Below are 22,600 nucleotides of genomic sequence, written 5' to 3'. Positions count from 1 at the left end.
GAAAGAAAAATAACCTTCTGTTGGAAAAACCGAATTACTTTTTTATTTATGTTTTTCGGAATATCGAATTTGAAGTTACTATTTAGCTGCGAGCCTGTGAAGCAATCAATCTTGTGGCTCTTCTAATGCACTGCATTGCGTGCACGCAACCTTATTGTTTACAACTTTAGTTTCCAGTTTATTTTAGCTAATCAATTCCTCATTTTTCTCTAATTTTACCAAAAAAAAAGACATTTCTTCCAAACAAGTCAATCCCTCATTTTTCTCTAATTTCTTCCAATAAATCTATGTCAATTTTACCAATAATAACAACATACATGATACATTCTTCTCTCCACCTCAATTGGATCTGCACTCTGTTTTTAAGAGTATACTTTATCCAAAAATGTGTCCACTCACCCCAAGCTGGATTCTCAGCTTCTTCTATCAGCCTGCAAGAATTTCAAACATATTGTACACATTATCCTCGAACTGAAACGCCTGAAAATTGGGTGGAAAAGGGATTCATGGTAGAAGAGTGTTGGTGGTTATCAATAACAACCATCCAGTATGCGGCACTTTCTTGTGAGATTTAGCCCTCGGTATCCCCAGTACGGGCACAATAATTGGAAATTATTTGCATGTTCCCTTCAATTACATATCGGAAACAGACCACAGATAGGCTTCTCTTTCTGTTGCACGTTTCTCATTCATCCTTTTGAAGTGCTCCTTTTCATATCCTGCATCAATATAGAAAAGCAGAAACAGGTAAATATCTTCAATTAATGGATGAATCCAACAATTACAATAACACAATATAATAGTTCTGAGGACAAAAGCATTGCACTCCATGAATTTCGAGGGAGGGAGTAGAACATGTCTATTAAAAGCATGTGGTCATCCAACATTTGATGAGTTGGCAGAAACATCAAAACAGTATAAACTTTGCGATGCACAGGATGGTGCTAAAAAAATTCTCATATTACATTTCAGTTTCTTAACTGAATTGGTTGTGGGTGAGCTTAAATAGCCCTATATTTAATTTTTATTTTTAAATTCAAAAAAAAAACTGCAAAGTTCTGAAAGGGTTGGGAAGCAATCTGAGTCTGTCATGGACAACTACATTTTTGAATATAGTATAGATATGAAAGACTTCTCTCGTACACAAATTAATCTCAGGAGCATGCATTCATCAATGTCTGACAGTCAACATAAGGAGCAGTAAATAATATAAATCGTAATCTGTCCATCAAAAAAATAATATAAATACTAATCAATAAATGCAGCTAGAGGTGTCAATGAGTAACTAATGCCATCAAAATTGGCAATTTACCAAGAAATGCAGTTATCCAATAACTGAAGAACTGATATACCCGACCATAATTACTAAGCCCTTTGTCAAAAATATTTGACCAATCAATTCACATCAATTTATACCAGGTAAGAAATCAGGACCAATGCAGACTAGACACAAGGACACATTTTTTAATTTTGTAGAGGATAATCCCTTTTCTTTCTTCTCCTTTTGTTTTAATTAACTATGTGTGTATAAAAATCAAAAATTTAGTGTTTTAAACATTTGAAATGGCCAATTATCATTATAAACTTATTTGGTAGGTCTAGCCCTCAAGCATGTATAAACAAACAAGGACCTGGAACTGGATCCACAATCATCCAAACCTGATGCATAAATATAGGTGGCTATGGGTACACATGGAGCCAACTGAAAAAACCCACCTGTAGCAGCATCAATCTCATACAGTAATGATCATAAAATCAATTTAAAAAATAATGGGGAAATTTTCAGCACATACAAGCCAAAGGAATAAAACAAAAGTGTCTCATCTGCAGGTAGGAAAAAACAAACCATTGCTGCGATCAACTCCATCCCAATGTCGCCCAGGTTTTATACCATAACGGTTCGGGGTGGCATCTATTCCTCTTTTTATCCAGCTGTGGCTGGGAATGTCCTGAGGAATCATAAAACCTGATTCTTTCATCTTCTCATTATCACCCAGGTCATCTAATACCGGTTCATGATGCTTCCTCTGCAGATGTATGAGAAGCAGATAAGTACCAAATATCAATTGATATTCAAAAATAAAGAGCATATCCCTAAAACAATTACCTTGACCAAGTGTGCCATTGGATCACCCCATCGTACCCTGTCCTTCAGCATTTTGTCAAGTTCTGGATCATCTCTGCAAACAAACAGTGCATCTTTTTTAGTTAAACAATAACCATCTAAAATGTATCAAGTAATGGCCAGCAATGGGGACAACCCATTTTACTAATGTATTGCATATGAAGTAAATAAAAAACAATGGTTCTAAACCGAAGCTTCTTGAGAAATTCAATCTATGAAAACTTTTAAGTACCATAAAAAACTAGAAACACAAGTGAAAAAAATGCAAACATAACACATGAAAGAAAAGCAAACGCAGAAGTAAAGCAGATTAAATCTGTGCCCTCATTTAATTTGTTAAATGGGTTTTTTGAAGTTGTAATTCTCAATAAAACTAATCTATCTATATATATAAAACAGTAAAGGTCGAGGTTCAGGCAACGTGGCCTCTTGTATGAGTGGAAAAGGGTATTGACACGTAAGTTCCAGGTTGAATGAGGGTGTGGGTTTCTTGGACACATGCAAGATGTTGTCATTTTGGGTAGGGTGTTTGGGGCACATGTGAAGAATTTCCAATGACACATGCTGCCGGCATGTCATACCCAAGCTAGCTCTCTCCTTTCTTCAAGAGCCTTCTGAGCTTTCTCTGTTACTCTCTCAAAAAACCCAAACCCTATCTCTCCCCACAAAGCAACCCTCATCTCTCTTCTTAATCCAAAGCAATGTTAGGACTTTTATTGGGTTTCGATTTTTAGTTTGTATTGGTGCAATCCTCTATCCTCAGCTGCTCAGCGGCCATGGATGCTGGCCATAGATGCCTTCTTAGCGCGCTCTGAATTTGGTTTACAGAGATTCTGTGGTTTGGTCCAGGGCTTCATTGTTGTTTTTTTTTTTTCATCGGTAACAGGATGCTTTATTAAATAACAAAATTTGTGAAACTTTTAAGTACAAGAAAGGGGAGGTAAACTATCTTAACTCCCCCACAACAAGGAACAAAGAAGAAAGCTAAAAATTAGCCCAAAACATAGATTCCTTAAGCGCCCCTTGCTTGGCCAACCCATCAGCCATTGAGTTTGCGCTTCTCTTCACCCAACTGTACTTCACCTCAATATCCCTACTCAGCCATTTAATTTTTTTCTTTTCATTTCTGTAGCTCCACAAACCATTGTTGTCTTCCTTCAGCCACCTAATCACCACCTCCGAGTCCCCTTCAATGACCAAGCATCGAATGTTTAATTCTCTTGCTCTTTGGATTCCTTCCAGAACTGCTAGAATCTCAGCCCTAAGAGAGTCACCCTCTCCAATTGGGCCTGAGAAAATAGCATTAATGATCCCAGCCTCATTCCTGAACACTCCCCCAAACCCAGAAGGCCCAGATTCCTTAATTGTTGTTCTTTTACCTTTTTATTTGTTTTTTTTTTCATTTTTTTGCAGAGTTTTGTACCTTCCTTTATGTGTATTCAGGTGAGACTTCTCGGCAGTCGGCATATATTTCTTTGTTTTCTAAAGTTTCCTTCCTTTGCTGTTCTGTTTTCAGGTTGGGACAAGTAGACAAAGCAATTTCCCTTTGGAAGGAGACACCATTGCTTTTCTTGAGTCGGGTGTGCGACCTCTTGAAATTTGGTTTATTCGGCACTGCAACATGCATGAGCATTGTCCCTTTTGGATTTCAGACCAGGCGAAAGATCAGACTATCAGAGTATGGAAGCTTGGAATTTGATGATATGAATCATTCTTTCTTGTATTACCCGACTGGCATTGCTAATCATGATAGAATGATTGCACAACCTTTTTCTCTTTGGTTGGATAAAATCCTACTCAAGATGAGTTACCTGTTTAAGAGAGAAAAAGTATCATTTTTAATTATTTTAGCAAAGCTGGCTCTTTGGTGAAATAATTAATTATTTTTTTACTCAAATCTAACTCTCTACAGGAGTTCTTGTTGTGATGTCTCATTGAATGGAGAACAAAAAGCATCAAAGACTTTGATTCTTTGTTTCCAGACTTCAGGAAAAATAAATTTTACTCTATTTGCTTGATTTGATTTCTATATGAAGCTTTGCTTGAGAAAGCTCGGGGATGAGAAGGTTTGATGATTTCATTAAGAGGAGATGCAAATCAGTCCTCAAATATTAGGTGTAAATTTGAAGATTAGAAGAAAAGGAAGAAGAGAAGTAAGAGCAGCAATACAAGAGAAGAAGATGGCGAAAAGAGAAGGAAGAAGAAGAAGAAATCGAATCATCTCTCCTTTCTCCTCTAACCCTTTTTTTATTAAAAATTAAAGTTAGAGTAATGACAAGTATGCCCTTAAGTGGGCGGCCAGCTAGGCAGTAACATAAAGAGATTAAACAAAAAGAAATAATAGGCCCATTAAGAGAGGCCCATTCGGCCCAGTCTCTTTACACTCCCCCTCAAGCTGAGCATAGATGTCAATCATGCCTAGCTTGCTTATATAGTGTGTCATTTTCACTCTTGGAACTCCCTTGGTCAAGATATCAGCCAATTGCCATTGCCATTGCCCTGTATTCTGACACACCATGTGCCATTGCCCTGTATTCTGCTTCAGCTAAGGATCTAGCAACTACAGACTGTTTCTTACTCCTCCATGACACAATGTTCCCAGCGACCATAGCACAATAACCTGAGGTGGATCTCCTATCATCAATACATCCTACCCAATCAGCACCAGTGAAAGCTTCCACCTTCATGTGTCCATGTTTAGCAAACAAAATACCTTTCCATGGAGTACCTTTCAAATAACACAGAACCCTTTCTGCAGCAGCTAAATGAGCATCTCTGGGAGAGTGCATAAATTGACTAACAACACTTACTGCATAGGAAATATCTGGCCGAGTCATGCAAAGATATAACAACTTCCCAAGCAATCTCTGAAACACCCCCTTATCAGATAAAAGCTCACCATCTGTAACAGAAAGCTTATGATTAGGATCAATAGAAGTGGAGATTGGTTTAGCTCCAATTTTACCAGTCTCAGCAAGGAGGTCAATGACATATTTACGCTGAGCAATGAAGATACCATCCTTAGATCTAGCAACTTCAATGCCCAAAAAATACAGAAGATCTCCCAAATCCTTGATCTCAAATTCGGAGTTGAGAAACCTCTTTAGTTTACTGACCTCTTGAGTGTCATTACCCGTGACCACAATATCATCGAAATAAACTATCAAGAAGGTCACTAGAAAGCCATTTCTCTTCAAGAACAGGGTATGATCAAATTGTGTTTGTGTGTAGTCAAAGGAGACAAGAGCAGCCCTAAACCTCTCAAACCAAGCCCGAGGAGACTATTTGAGACCATAAATAGATTTCTGCAGTTTACACACCTTGCCTTGCATTTCCTTCCCATACATCCCTAGAGGCAAATATAGACATATTCATGCAGGTCGCCATTCAAGAAGGCATTTTTAACATCAAACTGGTGTAGGGCCAGTTAAAAGTAGCGGCTAGAGATAACAAAACCCTAACTGAGGTCATCATAGCGACCAGAGCAAATGTCTCAAGATAGTCAATGCCATACATTTGAGTGTAGCCCTTAGCAACCAGCCTAGCCTTAAACCTCTCAATAGAGCCATCAAAGTGATATTTAATGGTAAACACCCATTTACAACCCACTGGTTCCTTCCCTTCAGGCAAGTCAACAATATCCCAGGTATGGTTCTTATGCAAAGCATCTAGTTCAGCCATCATAGCATCCCTCCATTCAGGTTGAGATAAGGCTTCCGGTACGGACCTGGGTATCACATGGGAAGAAACAGATGCAAGAAAAGAGTAGTGGGAAGGAGAGAGAAGGCTGTAAGACAGGTGTTTGGAGATACAATGGGCTGTACACTTCCGCTTGCCCTTGCAGAGAGCAATAGGAAGGTCAAGACCTGGGAAAGTTGTAGACCTACCTCCGATATTCCTATTCCTCCTCTTCCTCCACCTCATTCTCCTATAATTCCTCCTCCTCCTGTTCTCCAAAGGTGGTACCAAAGGCAGAGATTCAGACATGGGCAAGTTGTTTCCACTCCTTCAGAAGAAGGTTGACCTGTTACCCCAGGAATGATGGGAGGAGCAAGAGGCTCTTGTGAAGGAGTGGAAACAACCTGCCCATGTCTGAATCTCTGCCTTTGGTACCACCTTTGGAGAACAGGAGGAGGAATTATAGGAGAATGAGGTGGAGGAGGAGGAGGAATAGGAATATCGGAGGTAGGTCCAGTGGTAGAAATGGACACCTCATGATAGAACTCAAGAGGAATGGGAAGAGGAACAGCTGGAGACATAGAAAAGGGCTCTTCAGATTTCTCCCCCTCAGAAGGAATGCTAAAGAAAGGAGTCAACTCAGCAAAGGTGACATCCCGAGATACAAAACGGGTGCCACGAACTGGATCAAAGCAGCAATATCCCTTCTGTGTGGAAGCATATCCCAGAAAAACACATTTATGAGCCTTAGGTTCAAACTTGTGCCTTTGATGACTGTGAATATGCACATAGCAAGTGCACCCAAAAACACGGAGAGGAAGAGAAAAGATATCCTCATCCGGGAAGAGAAGGCTAAAGGGGGTTTTAAAGTCAAGGACCTGGGAGGGCATACGGTTGATCAAAAGAGTAGCAGTAAGAATAGCATCTCCCCAAAACTTTATAGGAACATGGGATGCAAACAAGAGGGATCTGGCAACTTCAACCACATGTCTGTTCTTCCTTTCCGCCACCCCGTTTTGTTGTGGATTGTAGGAACAAGAAGTTTGATGAATAACCCCAAAAGTTTCAAGATAGGTGGAGAGGGTTCTCTCAAAATACTCCTTAGCATTATCAGAACAAAATATTTTGATACGTGTTAAACTGGGTGAGGATGAGTTCATGAAATTTTTGCACAATAGCTGGTACTTCATCCCTGGATTTCATGAGATAAATCCAAGTGTAACGCGAATAGTCATCAATAAAAAGGATAAAGTACCTGTAACCCCCCATAATTGGCAAATGATATGGCCCCCACACGTCAGAGTGAACAATATGGAAAGGAGAAAGAGATCTTTTATTGCTTACTGAATAGGAATGTCTACAATGCTTTGCCAGTTCACATGACTCACAATGAAGACTCGATAAAGACACTCCCTTAAACATATCTAGAAACAAATGACTCAAAGCAGAAAATGACAAATGACCAAATCGAAAGTGACATAACAAAATTTTGTTAACAGACTCTAACAAAACTGACTCTAAGGCAACTCCATGAGGTGGTCCCAAAGCTCGATCCGGTGTGTCCAACAAGTATATTCCGTTCGCCTCATGGCCACTCCCAATCATCCTCTGAGATTGCAGGTCTTGAAAAAACACAATGAGTGGGAAAGAAGGTTATGCTGCAATTCATGGATTTAGTTAAGTTGCTAACAGATAAAAGTTTTGTGTTAAGTTTAGGGACATGAAGGACAGAGGATAAATAAAAGGTGTCAGAAGTCTTTATATCTCCTTTACCAGAGATTGGAGCAAGTGACCCATCAGCAAGGGATATTTTCTCTTTGTCAAAGAGAAGGTGGTATGAGCAGAAGAGATTAGACAGGCTGGTCATATGGTCTGATGCACCGGAATCAATAATCCAAGGGATTTTATGATTACCTGAAACTGAAGCATGATTTGCAAAAGCACGAATACCTGAGTGAGCAAATGTTGATGAAGATGATGTGTTGTTGGAAGGGTGAGATGAAGAAACCGTAGCTTCCAAGTGATTTAGGAGCCTCCCATACTTTTCAAAATCCGCCTTCATTGCTGCCAATTGCTCAATGGTTGATTTCTCTTCACTCTCCTTATTTTCTCCTTCAGGTACTATAGCAACATTAGTTGTCTTAGGCTTTCCTACCTGACTGCCCTTCTTAGAGCTGTTGTTATTCTTAAACCTATCAGGGAGAAGCTCAGGATGAAGCTTCTAGCAAGTGTCCTTTGTATGCCTCGGTTTCTTGCAATATAGAGTAACCTCATCTCTGGCCAGGATATTTTGCCTAATGATGTCAAACTCAAGGTTGAGTCCAGTAAGAAATTCAAACACCCAATTTCTCTCCACCAACTTCCAATACATTTCAGCATCATTCTTACTCTCCCATACAACTGTTTCCATAACATCAATTTCTTGCCATAGGGATTTCAGTATATAGTAGATTGCTACACTCTTCTCCCCCTATCTTAGGTTCTTCACATCACTTTTCAACTTATATACTCGGGCTACATTCAATTTCTGTGAACAGGTCTCAATAACACTGTCCCATATCTCCTTAGCCGAAGACATCCAGAGATAGTGCTGACTTATATGAGGTTGCATAGAATTGACCAACAATCCTATGACAATATAGTTCTCTTGCATCCATTTTTCAAATCCAGGGTTTGTCTCTTCGGGTTTCACTTTACTACCTATGAGATACCCGAGTTTTCCTCTACTATAGACATAAATTCTTATAGACTGTGCCCAAGCAAGATAATTTGTCCCATCTAGCTTGATTGTGGTTACACCAATCAAAACGGAATCTACCAAGCCAAGGCCTGGAACCGGCACTTGCTTGAACTCACTTCCGTATGGCTCCATTAATCAAACGAAAATCAAAGAACCAGAAATTTTGTCTGTATAAACTTACTTGAAGTCAAACCAGAACCCAGATGCTTGAAAACTAGGGTTTTACTCCATCCAGCTGTTGAGGAGAAAGAGAGAAGATGCAGCCGCTCCTACCAGACCTTCCCAATCTCTTCCAAACCTTAACCGCCCTCCTTTAGGAGTCACAAGACACCTCCCAAGCACAAAGCGCCACACCCAAGCTTCACCTTTACCTGTACCTTCGAAAATCTCTAATCGGCTAGGGTTTTGGGCAGCAATAGAACAGCACCGCTTCTTGGCAATATCCAGCCAGATTTAAACTCTCCAAACCCTCTACCAACTAGGCCAGAGATCCTCTGTACTATAGAGAACCTATCTCTCCATACACTCTCTTAACCTAAGGGTGTATGGGAAAAGAAGAAAAGGAAAAAGGAAGAAATAGACCTGCTTTGATACCAAGATGCAAATCAATCCTCAAATATTAGGTGTAAATTTGAAGATTAGAAGAAAAGGAAGAAGAGAAGTAAGAGCAACAATACAAGAGAAGAAGATGGCGAAAAGAAAAGGAAGAAGAAGAAGAAATCAAATCATCTCTCCTTTCTCCTCTAACCCTTTTTTTATTAAGAATTAAAGTTAGAGTAATGACAAGTATGCCCTTAAGTGGGCGGCCAGCTAGGCAGTAACATAAAGAGATTAAACAAAAAGAAATAATAGGCCCATTAGCCAACAATAAAAGAAAAGATATTACAAGAGAAGATACTAGGGCCCATTTGGCCCAGTCTCTTTACAGGAGGCATGGTCTGACTGATCCTCCATTAAATGGTTGTAAATTCACCTGGACAAATTGGCAATGCCCACCTATATTAAGGAGATTTGGTAGGTTTCTATTTTCAGGAGATTGGGAGGGGCATGTTGCAGAAAAGGTTAAGGAAGCTGTGCCCATTTTTTATGTCAGATCATAAGCCAATTGTGCTTAGACAATCTGTGGTGACTGCTGCTCCAAAACCTTTTTAAGTTTGAAAAGATGTGGCTTGATCATCCAAATTTCCTGGATTGGGTGGAAGAGAAGTGGGGTGGAATGCAAGTAGAAGGGTCTGCAGGATTCAGGCTGGTAAGGAAATTGCAGCTGTTGAAGGAGGAGATTAAGGTATAGAATAAAAATGTTTTTGGAAATGTGGGGACCAGGAAGGGGATTATCAAAAAGATGGCCCACTTGGACAGGTTGGAGGAGGAACGATCTGTCACTAAGAAGAAAAGATGGAAAGAGAAAGGTTGGAATCTGAGCTGAAGAGGTTAATCTATAGAGAAGAGGAGAGGTGGAGACAAAAGTCAAAAGTGAAATGGTTGAAAGTAGGTAACAAAAACACTGCCTTCTTTCATGCCTATGCTAGTGCAAGAAGAAGGAACTTTATTTCAAGAATCTAGGTGGGGGAGGAAATGGTGGAAACATGGAAATGAAATCTAAGAGAAGGTGGCAGGGTACTACAAGAACTTATAATACTTCGAGAGTGTGGAGCTGGATGTCTCTTGGGGAGTTGTCTCCCAGGAAGCTGAGTCAATTTTCAGCAAATTGGATTGAGAAGGACTTTGAGGTGGGGGAAATTGTGGAAGCCTTAAAAGATATAAATGGGGACAAGACTCCGGGTCCAGATGGGTTTAATTTTTCTTTCATTAAGGCCTGCTGGAATCTACTAGAAGAAGAGTTTAATCTGATGTTCAAGGAGTTCCTTGGGGAGAAAGTGTTGGAAAGGATGGCTAATGCTATATTTATTTCTTTGATCCCATGGAAGAATGGTGCTGTGCAGTTGAAGGATTTTAGGCCAATAAGCTTAATTAGCTGTCCATATAAACTATTAGCCAAGGTATTATCAAGTGGCTGAAAGAACTGAGAAGGCTCAGAGAGATTTCTTATGGAAGGGAGTGGGGGTGAGGGAGGGGTCAAGAAATTTCACCTGGTGAAACGGGACAAAGTCTGTAAACCGAAGGAGAAGGGAGGGCTGGGGCTTAGAAAAGTGAGAGTTTTCAATAGGGCTTTAATGGGGAAATGGTGCTGGAGCTTTGGGTTAGGGAGAGAGAAGGATTCTTTATGGAGGAGGGTGGTGGTGGGGAAGTATGGGGTGGTGAGGTTTATTGGGAATCTAGAGAGGTGAGATCTTCTTACGGGGTGAGCGTTTGGAAAGGGATTATGAATTTTAACAGGGAATTTAGAAGTCTAACAAGTTTCTTAGTAGGTGACGGCTCAAAGGTGAGGTTCTGGGAGGATGATTGGTGTGGGGTTGGCAAGCCGAGTGAAGTTTGTCCAAGATTATACAGGCTGGCTGAGGCTTAACTGCCTATCAGTGGCTATTATGAGAGAGAATATCAGTTTATATGGAACCCTAAGTTCAGAAGGCCTTTGTTGGACAGAGAGGTGGATGAATGCATCTCTTTGTTGGGGAAATTAGAAAGTGTGAAGTTACCTTCTCAGAGGAAGGATGAGCTGTGGTGGAGAGGAACACTCAAATGGAAAATTTACTGTAAAATCCTGTTATTTAGCCCTCAGCAGAAGTAGTTCAGATCCAGATCAACTAAAAGGTGTGTGGGGAAATCCAGTTTCTCCAAGGGTAGAACCTTTTGCATGGCTGGTGGCTTTGGACAGTGTCCTGACTGTGGATCATCTGAAATCAAGAGGCTTCTGTTGGAGTGTGTTGAGCTTTTTGAGTGCAGAATTGGGGAGCTCCAGTTCACTTATTTGGGGATGCCGATTGGGGGAGCTTCAAATTAAGGTATTTAATGGAAACCATCTCTACAGAGGATTGAAAGGAGGTTGGATCGATGGAAAGCAAAATTCCTCTCCCGGAGGGGAGGGATAACTTTTATGGAAACCAATCTTTTTTTTTTTTTTTTGAAAAGTAAAGATAAAATTCATTAAAATAAGAAGAAATACAAAGGAAGGTGACAAGAAATCACCCAAGCCAAGAAAGACTGACTCAGACACTTCCTACACTAGAACAGTAGACAAAGACTCCAAAAAGAACAGCAAAACGGACTCCTCTGACACCAAAAACTAGACCAAAAAGAAAAGGACAACTACACACGGCACAAAAGAAACTAACAAAAGAGATAAGCTATACTTCCCCATCAAAAACGTCCTCTTGGTTGTCACCATCTTTGTCCCATCTCCTTCCTCCAATTAACCCTTTTCTCGATTTTTCTTCCTTCTTCCTCTCAAACTCTTCAAAAGCTTTTAAGGTGCACCTCCCTAGAAAAACAAACCCAAGCTTTTACCAATTTCAACATCCTTTCTAGCCGCTGCCTTGAAACAGACAACACCGGTTTTCCCCACCTCCTCTTCAAGACATTTATCAGGTTCTCTAACACCAAAATTGGAATCCTTTTCAGGAGCACCAACAAGATGCCCAGTCCCCAGCTGCTTAGCCAGGTTCGAGGAATTCTGATAGTTCTCAATATCAAGAGTTTTCTCTGATGTTTCAGAGGTCTTATTGTTCCTTCTTCTATACACCCTTTATAGTTCTTCATAGGCCCAGACCCAACCAAACCAAGCTTCAGACGGGAAAAAACTTTGGTTACATGAACAATATGAGAGTATTAACTCCAAAGGCTCCTCGGACCTTTTTGGATGTCACAGTCAGTCCCAATTAAATCTTTCTTAGCGTCCCCCCTCCTGCCCAACCACATCATCGAAAACACAAAGATCAGAGACATCAGCAACCTCGTCTTCAAACTGGGATAGGGAACAGAATTCCTCACCATCATTTTTGCTTCCACCACCACCAGGAGCAGCGTCTCCTTCTAGGGTGGCAACAGCAAACCCACTAGCGTCATTCACTCATTCTCCTCCGTCAGACCAATCTCCTTTTCTTCATGAATCTCCCTATCTGCATTAATTGAGATTTCCCTTTCAGTTGAGAGAGGGGCCTTGGATGTTGGCCCAGAGTTCTTCTTTGGAAAAGCATCTTTGAGATCTTCTATCAACTCTCTACTACTTTGATCACAATGACCAGAGTCGCCTACATTGTTTCCAGAGCTTCGAGACACACTGGAGTTCCCTACTGGACTCAGCTTCTAAAACCACTGATTTCCCCCTGTTTTGATCGCAACTACAAAGAGCACCTTCACTGCAGCCAGGGTTATGGGTTGCGTCAATAGAAGCTATCCCATTTTTAGGTCTCTCAAAAGCCTTCAGCTTTGACCCCTTATGAATTCTGACCATTTTGTTGCTTTAAGACACATACAAAATGGAGCAACTCAGTCACCTTCCTTTAACTATGGTTTTAAAAGGAGTTGCAAACCTTTTATTAACCCCTACCTTGAATGGGACACAAGGCCTACTCGCATGAATTGATAAAGGCATTGAAGAGTGGGCCCCGGTGACATCTCCTTCCCCAACGCAAGACACCCCTTGAAGAGACTTTCCAACACCCCCATTACCTGACACCGAGTGGGTCCCACTCCCCTCCTTTTTCGAGCTCTCCCCCAAATCATTCCTCTTTCCTTTCCCAAAGTCTCAAAAGTCCACTGGAGCCATCGTATCAACCCCAACTTGTCACATGTCGTTTCATGGGAAGGTGTGGGAGGGGGAGAAGCAGGTAAGAAGCTTCACTTGGTAAAATAGGAAAGAGTGTGTAGAGCAATGGAGGGGGGAGGGTTGGGTTTTGGAAGGGTGAGAGTGTTCAATAGGGCATTGATTGGAAAGTGGCTGTGGAGATTTGGTTTTGGGAAGGAGGAAAACTCATTAGGGGATGGAGGTGAGATCAAGAGAGGGCAGGAGTCAAGGGAGGTGAGATCATCCTATGGGGTGAGTGTTTGGAAAGGGAACATGAAGTTCAATCATTCAGAAGTTTAACAAGTTTCTTAGTAGGGAATGGAGCAAGAATTAGGTTTTGGGAGGATGATTGGGGTGGGGTAGGCAAGCTGAATGAGTTGTGTCAAAGGTTGTATAGGTTAGCTGATGCTGAAGTTTACTGTTCTTCACCATTATGAAAGAAGGGGAGAACAACTAGCTTGGTAACCAAAGTATAGAAGGCCTTTGTTGGATAGAGAGGTTGATGAATGCATTGCCTTGTTGGACAAACTAGAGAAGGTGAAAATTTCAGATCAGTCAAGGGATGAACTATGGTTGAAAGAATGCTCAAATGGGAAATTTTCTGTGAAATCCTGCTACCTTACTCATTGTAGGGACCATTCGAGTTCAATCAAGCTGAAGGTGTGGAGAAATCCAGTTCCCCCTAGGGTTGAAGCCTTTGCATGGCTTGTGGCCATGGGCAGCATTCTAATTGTAGTCCACCTGAAATCTAGAGACTTCAATACGGCTAACATGTGCTTCCTTTGCAAAGAGAAAGAGGAAACTATTTGCCATTTGTTTTTCTCCTGCAAGATTTCTGGTTTTTTGGGGGTTGTTCACTGCTATGTTCGGGGTAAGAGATTTTCAACCAAGAACACCTGCAGAAATTTTTTCTTCTTGGCCAAAGATGAGAGGAAGCATGCGCTCTTCTTTTTTATTATTCTAAGGGCTGATCAGAGAGGGTTGTTGAGAGGGTGGAGAGTAGGAAGAGATGGTGTGCCTATTACCCATTTACAGTTTGCAAATGACACCATTCTTTTTTGTGAAGGAACCGAGTTGGAATGGGTAAGGAACATGAAGCTTTCAGTGCAGCTTTTTGAAAGGATGTCAAACCTTAGGATCAATTTTGAGAAAAGTTGCATAGTGGGAGTCAATATGGGAGAAGGGGAATTGGCAGAATGTGCAGAGATTATAGGTTGTAGTGTCGGGTCGTGGCCTTTGACCTAACTAGGTTTGCCCCTTGGAGCTAACCCAAAAGAAGTTGGTTTCTAGAATCCAGTCTTAGAAAAGTTCTCCAAAAAGTTAGCTGGCTGGAAGAAAGGGTATTTGTCGTTAGGGGGCAGGATTACAACAATGATAAGCTCAACACTAGCCAACTTGCCTGTCTACTATTTGCCAGTTTTCAAGGCTCCAGTCACCATAGACCACACTCATTTGTTTGCTATGGTCATATGCATCTTTATTTTTTAAGTAAATTTTCTCTTTTCTTAGTGGCCGTTTGTAATTAAATGCTAGAATTAATTATTAAAATTTATATACTAATAAATATTAATATAAATTATATTGATTATTTGAAAATTAATATATATACATACACATTTTTTAACATATTAGCTATTCCATCATTTTTCAACAGATACTAATTGTGTCCTGATATCTCACACTTTATATAAACCATTAAATTATGTTTTTTTTACAATTATATAACTTATTTAGAATCATATAAAACTTGCAATTATTGTTATTAATTAAATTTTTCGGATTTACTTGAGTTTCTTAGCATATTTAGGCATATCCTGATTTTTCGTCTGTATCCATGCATATCCCGATACGTCTCTTAAAACTGTCTTTCTGGTACACCTTGCATTTCCGATACTTTTAACCTTGTATGTAACTAGTAGTTTTTGTTGAATTTTTGTATGTGGGTGATACCTTATCACCTGTTAGATTGTATTGTCTTTTTTCTATTAATGAAATTTTATTTTTACCATCAAAAAAAGAAGCTTTGCACGAGTTTTCAAACTTCATTTCTCATGCATTGCACAGGTTTTCCACTAGTGTAACATTATTGGAAGCATTCCTTTTGTTGATGAAGAGAAGCAAATCATATTCCAGATTTATTGTATAACATGGTAGAATCTTCATTAAAAATAAAAAGGTTATTACAAGAGAAGGTGAGTCATTTACTAAAACACCCCTATAGTTTCACAGATTTACTAAAAGCTACCCTATAGTTTGTGTTTTACTAAAACTCCCTCTATAGTTTGCAACTGATTTACTTAATTGACCTTCTATGAAGAATTTTTTATATTGCTGTCTGAAAAAGGTAATTTGACCGCCTATACTGAGTGGAAAATGTTTAAGAGCATGGGCCTATGGTATTTTATTGTGAAAGTACCCCTAGCACTCGGGCTTTTAAAATAAACTATTCTTTGATTTTCAGATCTACCACACAATATTTGGTTTCAGCAGAATGAAGAAGAAGAGAGAATAATGTATCCCAGGTTATTAATTTGCACCATGTCTTTATTTTCAGGACCATTGGGTGTTGGTGATTCTGTAAACAGATGAGATGACTAGTCATCTTGGAGCGAATAATTTGATAGTAGAAGGAGATTCCAAGGTAGTAGTGGGCTGGTTGACAAGTCCAGAAACAGCTTGTTGGGGCTACAGGGATCTGTTAAAAAAAGTTAAATGGCTGACAAGAAATATGTCAGTCAGGTTTCAGTGAGTCAGCAGATCAGCAAATGCAATGGCTGATTCTCTGGCCAAGCAAGGGGTGTCAAGGGGAGATCTGTTTTGGGCCAATTTATAATTGTGCTTCAGGCTGGTGTATGTTCAGTAGTTATGGTTCAGTCCTAGGGGGTGGTAACACCTCATGCCTCCTCCTAGGCTGACTATTGTTGTTATTTGAATTAATAAAACTATTCTCATTTATCAAAAAAAATTGCAACAACATGTCTTCCTTCTTCAAATAGAGAACAAAATTGATCGAAAAATGTTGTCGCCCATGTTTTATTAGGGGCAAGAGTGACATTTCCATTTATATTTTCTGTAGATTAAATTGGTCCAAATGGATGCTAAGGCCAAAATTGTCACTTTCCACTTTAATCTAATGGAAGGTTGATTAAGTAAACCAGTTGCAAACTATAGGAGCTGTTTTAGTAAAACACAAACTATAGGGTAGGTTTTAGTAAATCCATTAAACTACAGGGTGTGTTTTTGTAAATGACCCTTTTTTGAAAAGGAATAAATTTCACCTTCAAGAAAGAAAACAACTTCTAATAGAACAGTGAAATACAAATTGAATTACAAGTCACTATCAGAAGTCAGATCCAAACAATGACCTATCTCTTCAAATTCAGGGTGTGCCATCAGCCAAGAGCAGATATTAGCTACTGCCCTATTAGTATACTGCTTCCCTTGTGTTTTTTCTCCATGTGAAAAAAAAAAAAAAAAATCATGCAGCTTAGCAGCTTATGAAGCATAGGCTGGTCATGTACAAACCTTTAGTTTTTTTTTTCTATCAATTAGAAACCTTTAGATTTCATATGGTCAATTGTCAAAACACTGTCCAAAAACAGCATCCATGCCAAAACTTCACCTCTACAGCCCCAACATTCTTTCCACCATTTACCATCAAATGCATGAAGATAGATTCTCAAATAAGCCTCTCAAATGTACAACACAACACAACCTTTTAGTTTTTTTTTTTCTATCAATTAGAAACCTTTAGATTTCATATGGTCAATTGTCAAAACACTGTCCAAAAACAGCATCCATGCCAAAACTTCAACTCTACAGCCCCAACATTCTTTCCACCATTTACCATCAAATGCATGAAGATAGATTCTCAAATAAGCCTCTTAAATGTACAACAAAACACAACCTTTTCACCCCTTATTTCAACCATTGATTCACCATAATATCTTTATAACTCAATCAACAAAATCTAGGACAAATATCACACAATTTGCAAGCCCAAATCATGATACCTTTCCAATTTCATACCCACTAAAGATATTGTAAAACCAGCAAAGAAAGAATGAAATTTCATGATACCCTCCACAGACATACCACATAAGTTGAAAATACCAGTCTAGAATCTCATTCAAATCTTACTTCATATTTACTTACTACCACTTTCCTCTACAGTGGCTCCCCATCTGCGCCAAATCTCCAAACCTCTACTAATTACTAATCTTTTCTAAGCATAATGGTTTTCAGCATTATTTTACCAAAAAATAATTAGTGAAATATATACATATCATGGTCCACAGTTTCTTCAGTAGGACATGGCTGAAACAAATATATAATACCCACGTTATGTTGTTCCAGAAGTAAGCCTTCTTTTGTGAATGATTATAGAGCCATTAGCCTCAGTGTTTTAAAACGCGGAGGTGTGATGCGAGGCGTTCCACTACCTAGAGGCATGAGGCGTAATTCAGAACGCAAGAGGTGTAAACCTCCCGTACACAAGGGGGCGTAAGCCTCCTTAAGAGGAGGGGGTTATGAGGAGGATGAAAAGGAAGGGGGGATCTCATTTTTTCTTTATTTTTAATACTGTACCAGGAATAAACATCCCATTCAAGTTCTTTCTTTCTCAGAATATCCTTACCAAGCTACAAAATGTAGTCAGAATCCATGGAACTGCACTCTCTCGAGAATAATGGAATCTCCCCCTTTTAAAAAGACTTTCATAACTGTTAATCTAGGAGTCTACTCAAAGAAAAACAGTTTGGCCTCAACAGACATGGGTCATTTCCAAGGACATAAGGGACAAAAACCCATGATTGCTAATTCTGAGCAGGACAGGGAACTGTGAAAGTTTTAAAGTCTAAGGTCCAGAATTTCACAGAAGGGATATAGAACTTAGCAGCAACGATGGGGAAGAAAAGAAAGAAAAGAAAGTGGAAGATAAAGTGATTACCCAACTTTGCTGCTTATAAGAAAATGTCCCCTGCTAGCATGTTTAAGAGATATATTTATTTTTCTATCAACATACCAGATGCCATTTATAACAGATGAAGTGGCTGAACTGAATGATTTATTGTTTTGTCTTTTAATGAATAAGTTATTAAAGTAGGTAGCAAGCTCCTTAATGGTTCAATGGCATGTTTGGTTGATTATTGTACCCCCTAAATATTTTATTTAAATGACTATTTTATCCAATAAAAAACAAAGAAACAAATCTTTAGTTCAGCTACTTCAGCTGCTATCAAATGTCCCCTTAGTTTATCAAATAATCCCAGTTCAATCATGAGTGGTTTTGTAGATTTACCTGGTACGTGCAAATGGTCTGTCCTTCTCAAGTTCTAACTCCTGTTGCCTAGCTTCAGCTTCCCTCTTCTGAGCCAAGCCTTTGCCCCATTCTAACTTCTTTTCCTGACCAAGGTGACAGGAGGACTTATCAAATCTGAGGGTCAAATAATGAAAAAATTTATAATGTAACATACACTTTAAAAACCAAAGCGTGTAATTTTAAGAAAAGAAATAAGTAGAATACAAGCAACAGATTATGCGAATACAAAGATAGATGATATAGATTACGGTACATACAATCAATTTGTTGAATGTATGGCATTCTATACTTAATAGTTCAAGCACAAATGCAATAGAGATAACTTGCCCCTTTTTCTTTTCCTCTTTCTCAGAGATAATCTAGTTGAATTGCAAACTGTGATTACAAGCAAATTGCACTATGATTTGAACAATAAAGCTAGTACAATAGTTAAAATTTATTAGTACCATGCAAGTATTTTATTTCTTTTTTTGAAGATAAATAAAAAACAGAAATTTATTAGAAAAAGAAAAGAGAGGAGAATACGAGAAAGGGTGATAAAGATATCACCCACCAAAAAAGACATAAAAAATCAACACCAACCAGCCTTCCAATAATAAGAACCTCCCAAGCCCCAACCCAAATCTATGAAGACATCAGAGAGCCACCCAACAAGACCTCGACACATCCAGAAAATTCAAACTCACCCAAACCCAAAAACTAAAAATACTCCGCCCTGAAAGAAGCTGAAAAGGAATCTTCAACTCTTGATGGTTCAACATTATTTTCCTGATGAACCTTCTTCCCTACCTTTCTCACTTTATCCAAAACTACCTCACCCTCTTCCTCTTGGCCTTTATCAATCTTTTCACAACCTTCACTCTATTTCTCCAACTCTCCCCTCTTCAAATTATTTTCTTCTTCTTGAGAAACCAAAGCCATCTCCCTTAAATTCCTCTTAGAATCTTTCCTTCAAAATATCAAGTGAATTGATCTTCTCAGTACCTTTCTGAACTTTGTTTTTCGTCTTCACACCCTTCTTATAGACTTCTCTTGAATTTATTGATTGGACCTGCAACCAGAGGACCATCCTTCAAACAATTAAAGACTTTGGTGACTTGAACCAAGTGTCCACTGCATGCACTTTTGTATTACTTCATAGATAAGATTTAATCCAATAAAATTCTGCAAAATAATTTCAGATTTAAGCAAAGAAAGAAAAGGAAGAGGAAGACAGCGAGAAAGAAGAAGAAAAAGAAGAAGAAGAAGAAGAAGAAGAAGAAGAAGAAGAAGATGGAGAAGAAGGGAGAAAAGAAGAAGAGTTCGATTTTCTCCTCTTATACCTCTCTTAACTTTTATTAATCTTACTAAAACTGCTCAAAATACAAGTCTGCCCTTAAGTGGGCAGCCAGCTCATCAATCTACATGAAAAAAGGATTAACAGGCCCATAAAGAAAAGCCCATTAACAAACAAAGCAACTAGGAAGAACAATAATGGGCAAGGGCCCATTCAATCCAGTCTCTCTACATTCATGTTCTCTGGTGTGTTGTCATCAATATTAACCACTTCAAATCCATTTCCATTCCTTTTCCGCCCCAAAGCAACCCCTAATTTGCCCACCATCAACTCAAAGACATCTCCTGAACTTCACGACTCTCCTTCAAAATCTGAAAACTCACAAAGGCTCACTCTTTCCACCTCTTCCCCTTGTTGAGCACTACGGACATTCTCCAAGCTTGTTGAAGCATCTAAATCTGACAACACTACCTCTGTGGTTTCACCACAAGAACAGTCATTCACCACCACATTCATCGAATCCAAACTTGCCATATTCCCTGAAGAACCCAAAAAACGTTTCTTCACCATGAGACAAACACTCGTATTGATGCATAACCCCCACTCAATCTTGCTTAGGTGCACTTAGATTTGTGGAACTAACCATCTTTGATGCATTATGTCCATCCATCCCCATCAAATGGTGAAGAACTCGCCCTACCATCTTCCACCACCGCCCCTTCTTCCACCTTTTGAATAAACCTGGTGATGATCCATTCCCATTTCTCATCGTTCTCCTTTTTCTCAATGCTTCAACAAGCTTGGAGAATGACCATTCTGTCTTGATGCATAACCCCCACCCCATCTTGTATGATTGTGCAAGTATTACACAATCAGACAATCTTTTACTCTCTACGTGCTTAGTAAGAAGTTCCAAACTCGACATTAATGTAATGAATTATAAACTTGGAGCCATGTTTTATGAAGATTCTATTTGTATTGTTCAAAAAGGAAAATCCATTAAATGAAGGATCAACACTTCACTTGGAAAGAAAGCTGAAGACAAACACTACATTTAGTTATAACAAATACAAGAGAAAAGAAAACAAAATAGGAGAGAGAGAGAGAGAGAGAGAGATTTTTAGGAGTGGGACCAGTTTTGCCTCAACTGTCATTTCTCTTTTGGTTTCCCTTGTCAGTCAAACTGAAGAAACTCACTTTCTTTTATATTTTTCCCCTTTTGCTTCAGTTTTCTTCTCAACCAAATGGACACCAAGAGGATTTAGTCCATGGTAGGGCTGTACAGTGTTAAAAGCACAAGGTGCAAAAAAAGCGCAAGGGCCAATTTGCGCCTGAGGCGCAAAGTCAGAAAATTCAAAAAATATTAAACATAATTTTAACAAAAAATATAAACTTAAATTTTAAAATAAATGTTTTAAAAAACCTATTATTAAAATTAAAATACATAAACATAACATGTAAAGCATATTCAAATGAAAATTTAAAAATAAAAGCAAACATATAAAGCATTTTCAAGCATGTAAAACCCACAATCTCTTTTCCTCCTTAATTGCATTGCTTCAAGTAGCTAATGTGATGTAAAACATATTGCATTCTTGATTCTATGAGTCGCCTTTGTACCAAGCCCCTCGAGGCAAGCCCGAACAAGTATATGTTGGGTCTGAAATTCTTATTTCTCACATAAAAATAATGATTTTATAACTTTCATTGCCTTTTAAGAAGATATTTATTGCAATGAATGAATGAACAACATTAGCAAATAGGCACAAAATTTTAAAAATGTGCACGCCTGGGCTGAGGTGCAAGGCGCATCAGGCGCACGCCTAGGTGCACCAGCTGTGCGCCTTTTCAAAGGGGTGCGCCTAGGACCTGGGCAAGGCGCATACCCCAAAATGCGCCTCGCCTGTGCGCCTAGGTGCGCCTTTTAAATCACTGGGGCTGTAAACATTGTCCTTTTGTCAGAGATCAAATTTAAGTCCAATCAGGTCAAGGCAATCCAAATTAATTAATTTATTATTGAATCAAGTACGAATACACCCCAATCCAATATAAATGTGGGCGAGTGGGTTTGCATAAATTAATATATATTTATTAGGAAAGTTGGTTGCCATGTTGTATTATTGCTAAATAAGTATATGTTTACTTCAAATTCATTTTATTAATAATATATGGTTTCTGATAATTTCATAGTACTTTTTTTGATAATTAACTAATGCATTTCATTGAGAAGGAAAACACCCTACTGCCTTAAAAAGGAAGGACTATAAGTACAAGAAGGCTTGTCTCAGCATAGCCTTAATACAACAACAAAAACAGACTTCTACATGATACACCCCAGCCCTAGACAACCCCAATCAAGTAATTATCTCCCAACCCCTGCTCTTGTTAAAGAATCTGCCACCATGTTTGCACTTCTAGGAGCCCATTTGAATGAGATATTCAATGTAGCACCTAGGTATTTACCCAGCCTCACCAACAGCCTGCACACCTACAGAGCCTTTTCTTGTGTTACGTTACCATCCAACCTGTAACAGGTTGACAGTCTCTTTCCACAATCACACCACTCAATCCATGCTGCCACAGCAATTTTACACCTTGAATTAGAGAGCTAACAAATCAGTTCTCAGAGGATTACTTTAGAAATAACGGGCTGAATGGGCCTTAGTTTCTTTGTTTTTCTTTAAGTTATGTTTATGACTTGTGTTAGTAGGTAGTGGGCCTTAGTTATGGGCCTGTTTTTTCTTTTTTTATTTTTTTATTGCTGTCTTTAGTGATAG

At 39.0% G+C, this 22,600-nt stretch overlaps 1 protein-coding gene across 3 annotated transcripts in view; it reads right to left on the bottom strand.

Annotated features, from left to right (window-relative positions):
- Positions 1-233: 233 nt before the first annotated feature.
- LOC104606423 (pre-mRNA-splicing factor of RES complex protein) overlaps positions 234-22,600 on the bottom strand; it is a 41,483-nt gene continuing 19,116 nt past the window's right edge. For all 3 annotated transcript variants that reach the window (XM_010271605.2, XM_010271606.3, XM_088889582.1), the window contains exons 6-9: positions 18,527-18,630; positions 2,108-2,180; positions 1,847-2,027; positions 234-719 (exon numbers count right to left, since the gene is read on the bottom strand). In XM_010271605.2, coding sequence (XP_010269907.1) covers positions 634-719; positions 1,847-2,027; positions 2,108-2,180; positions 18,527-18,630 — 444 coding nt within the window. In that variant the 3' untranslated portion in view covers positions 234-633. The remainder of the gene's footprint in view (positions 720-1,846; positions 2,028-2,107; positions 2,181-18,526; positions 18,631-22,600) is intronic.

This window comes from Nelumbo nucifera, chromosome 6 (assembly GCF_055504915.1).
Source record: "Nelumbo nucifera cultivar China Antique chromosome 6, China Antique-T2T, whole genome shotgun sequence".
In the NCBI taxonomy this organism is placed as follows: domain Eukaryota; kingdom Viridiplantae; phylum Streptophyta; class Magnoliopsida; order Proteales; family Nelumbonaceae; genus Nelumbo; species Nelumbo nucifera.
Note: the sequence above shows the minus strand (reverse complement) of the source record. Positions and strands in the feature narration are given on the sequence as shown.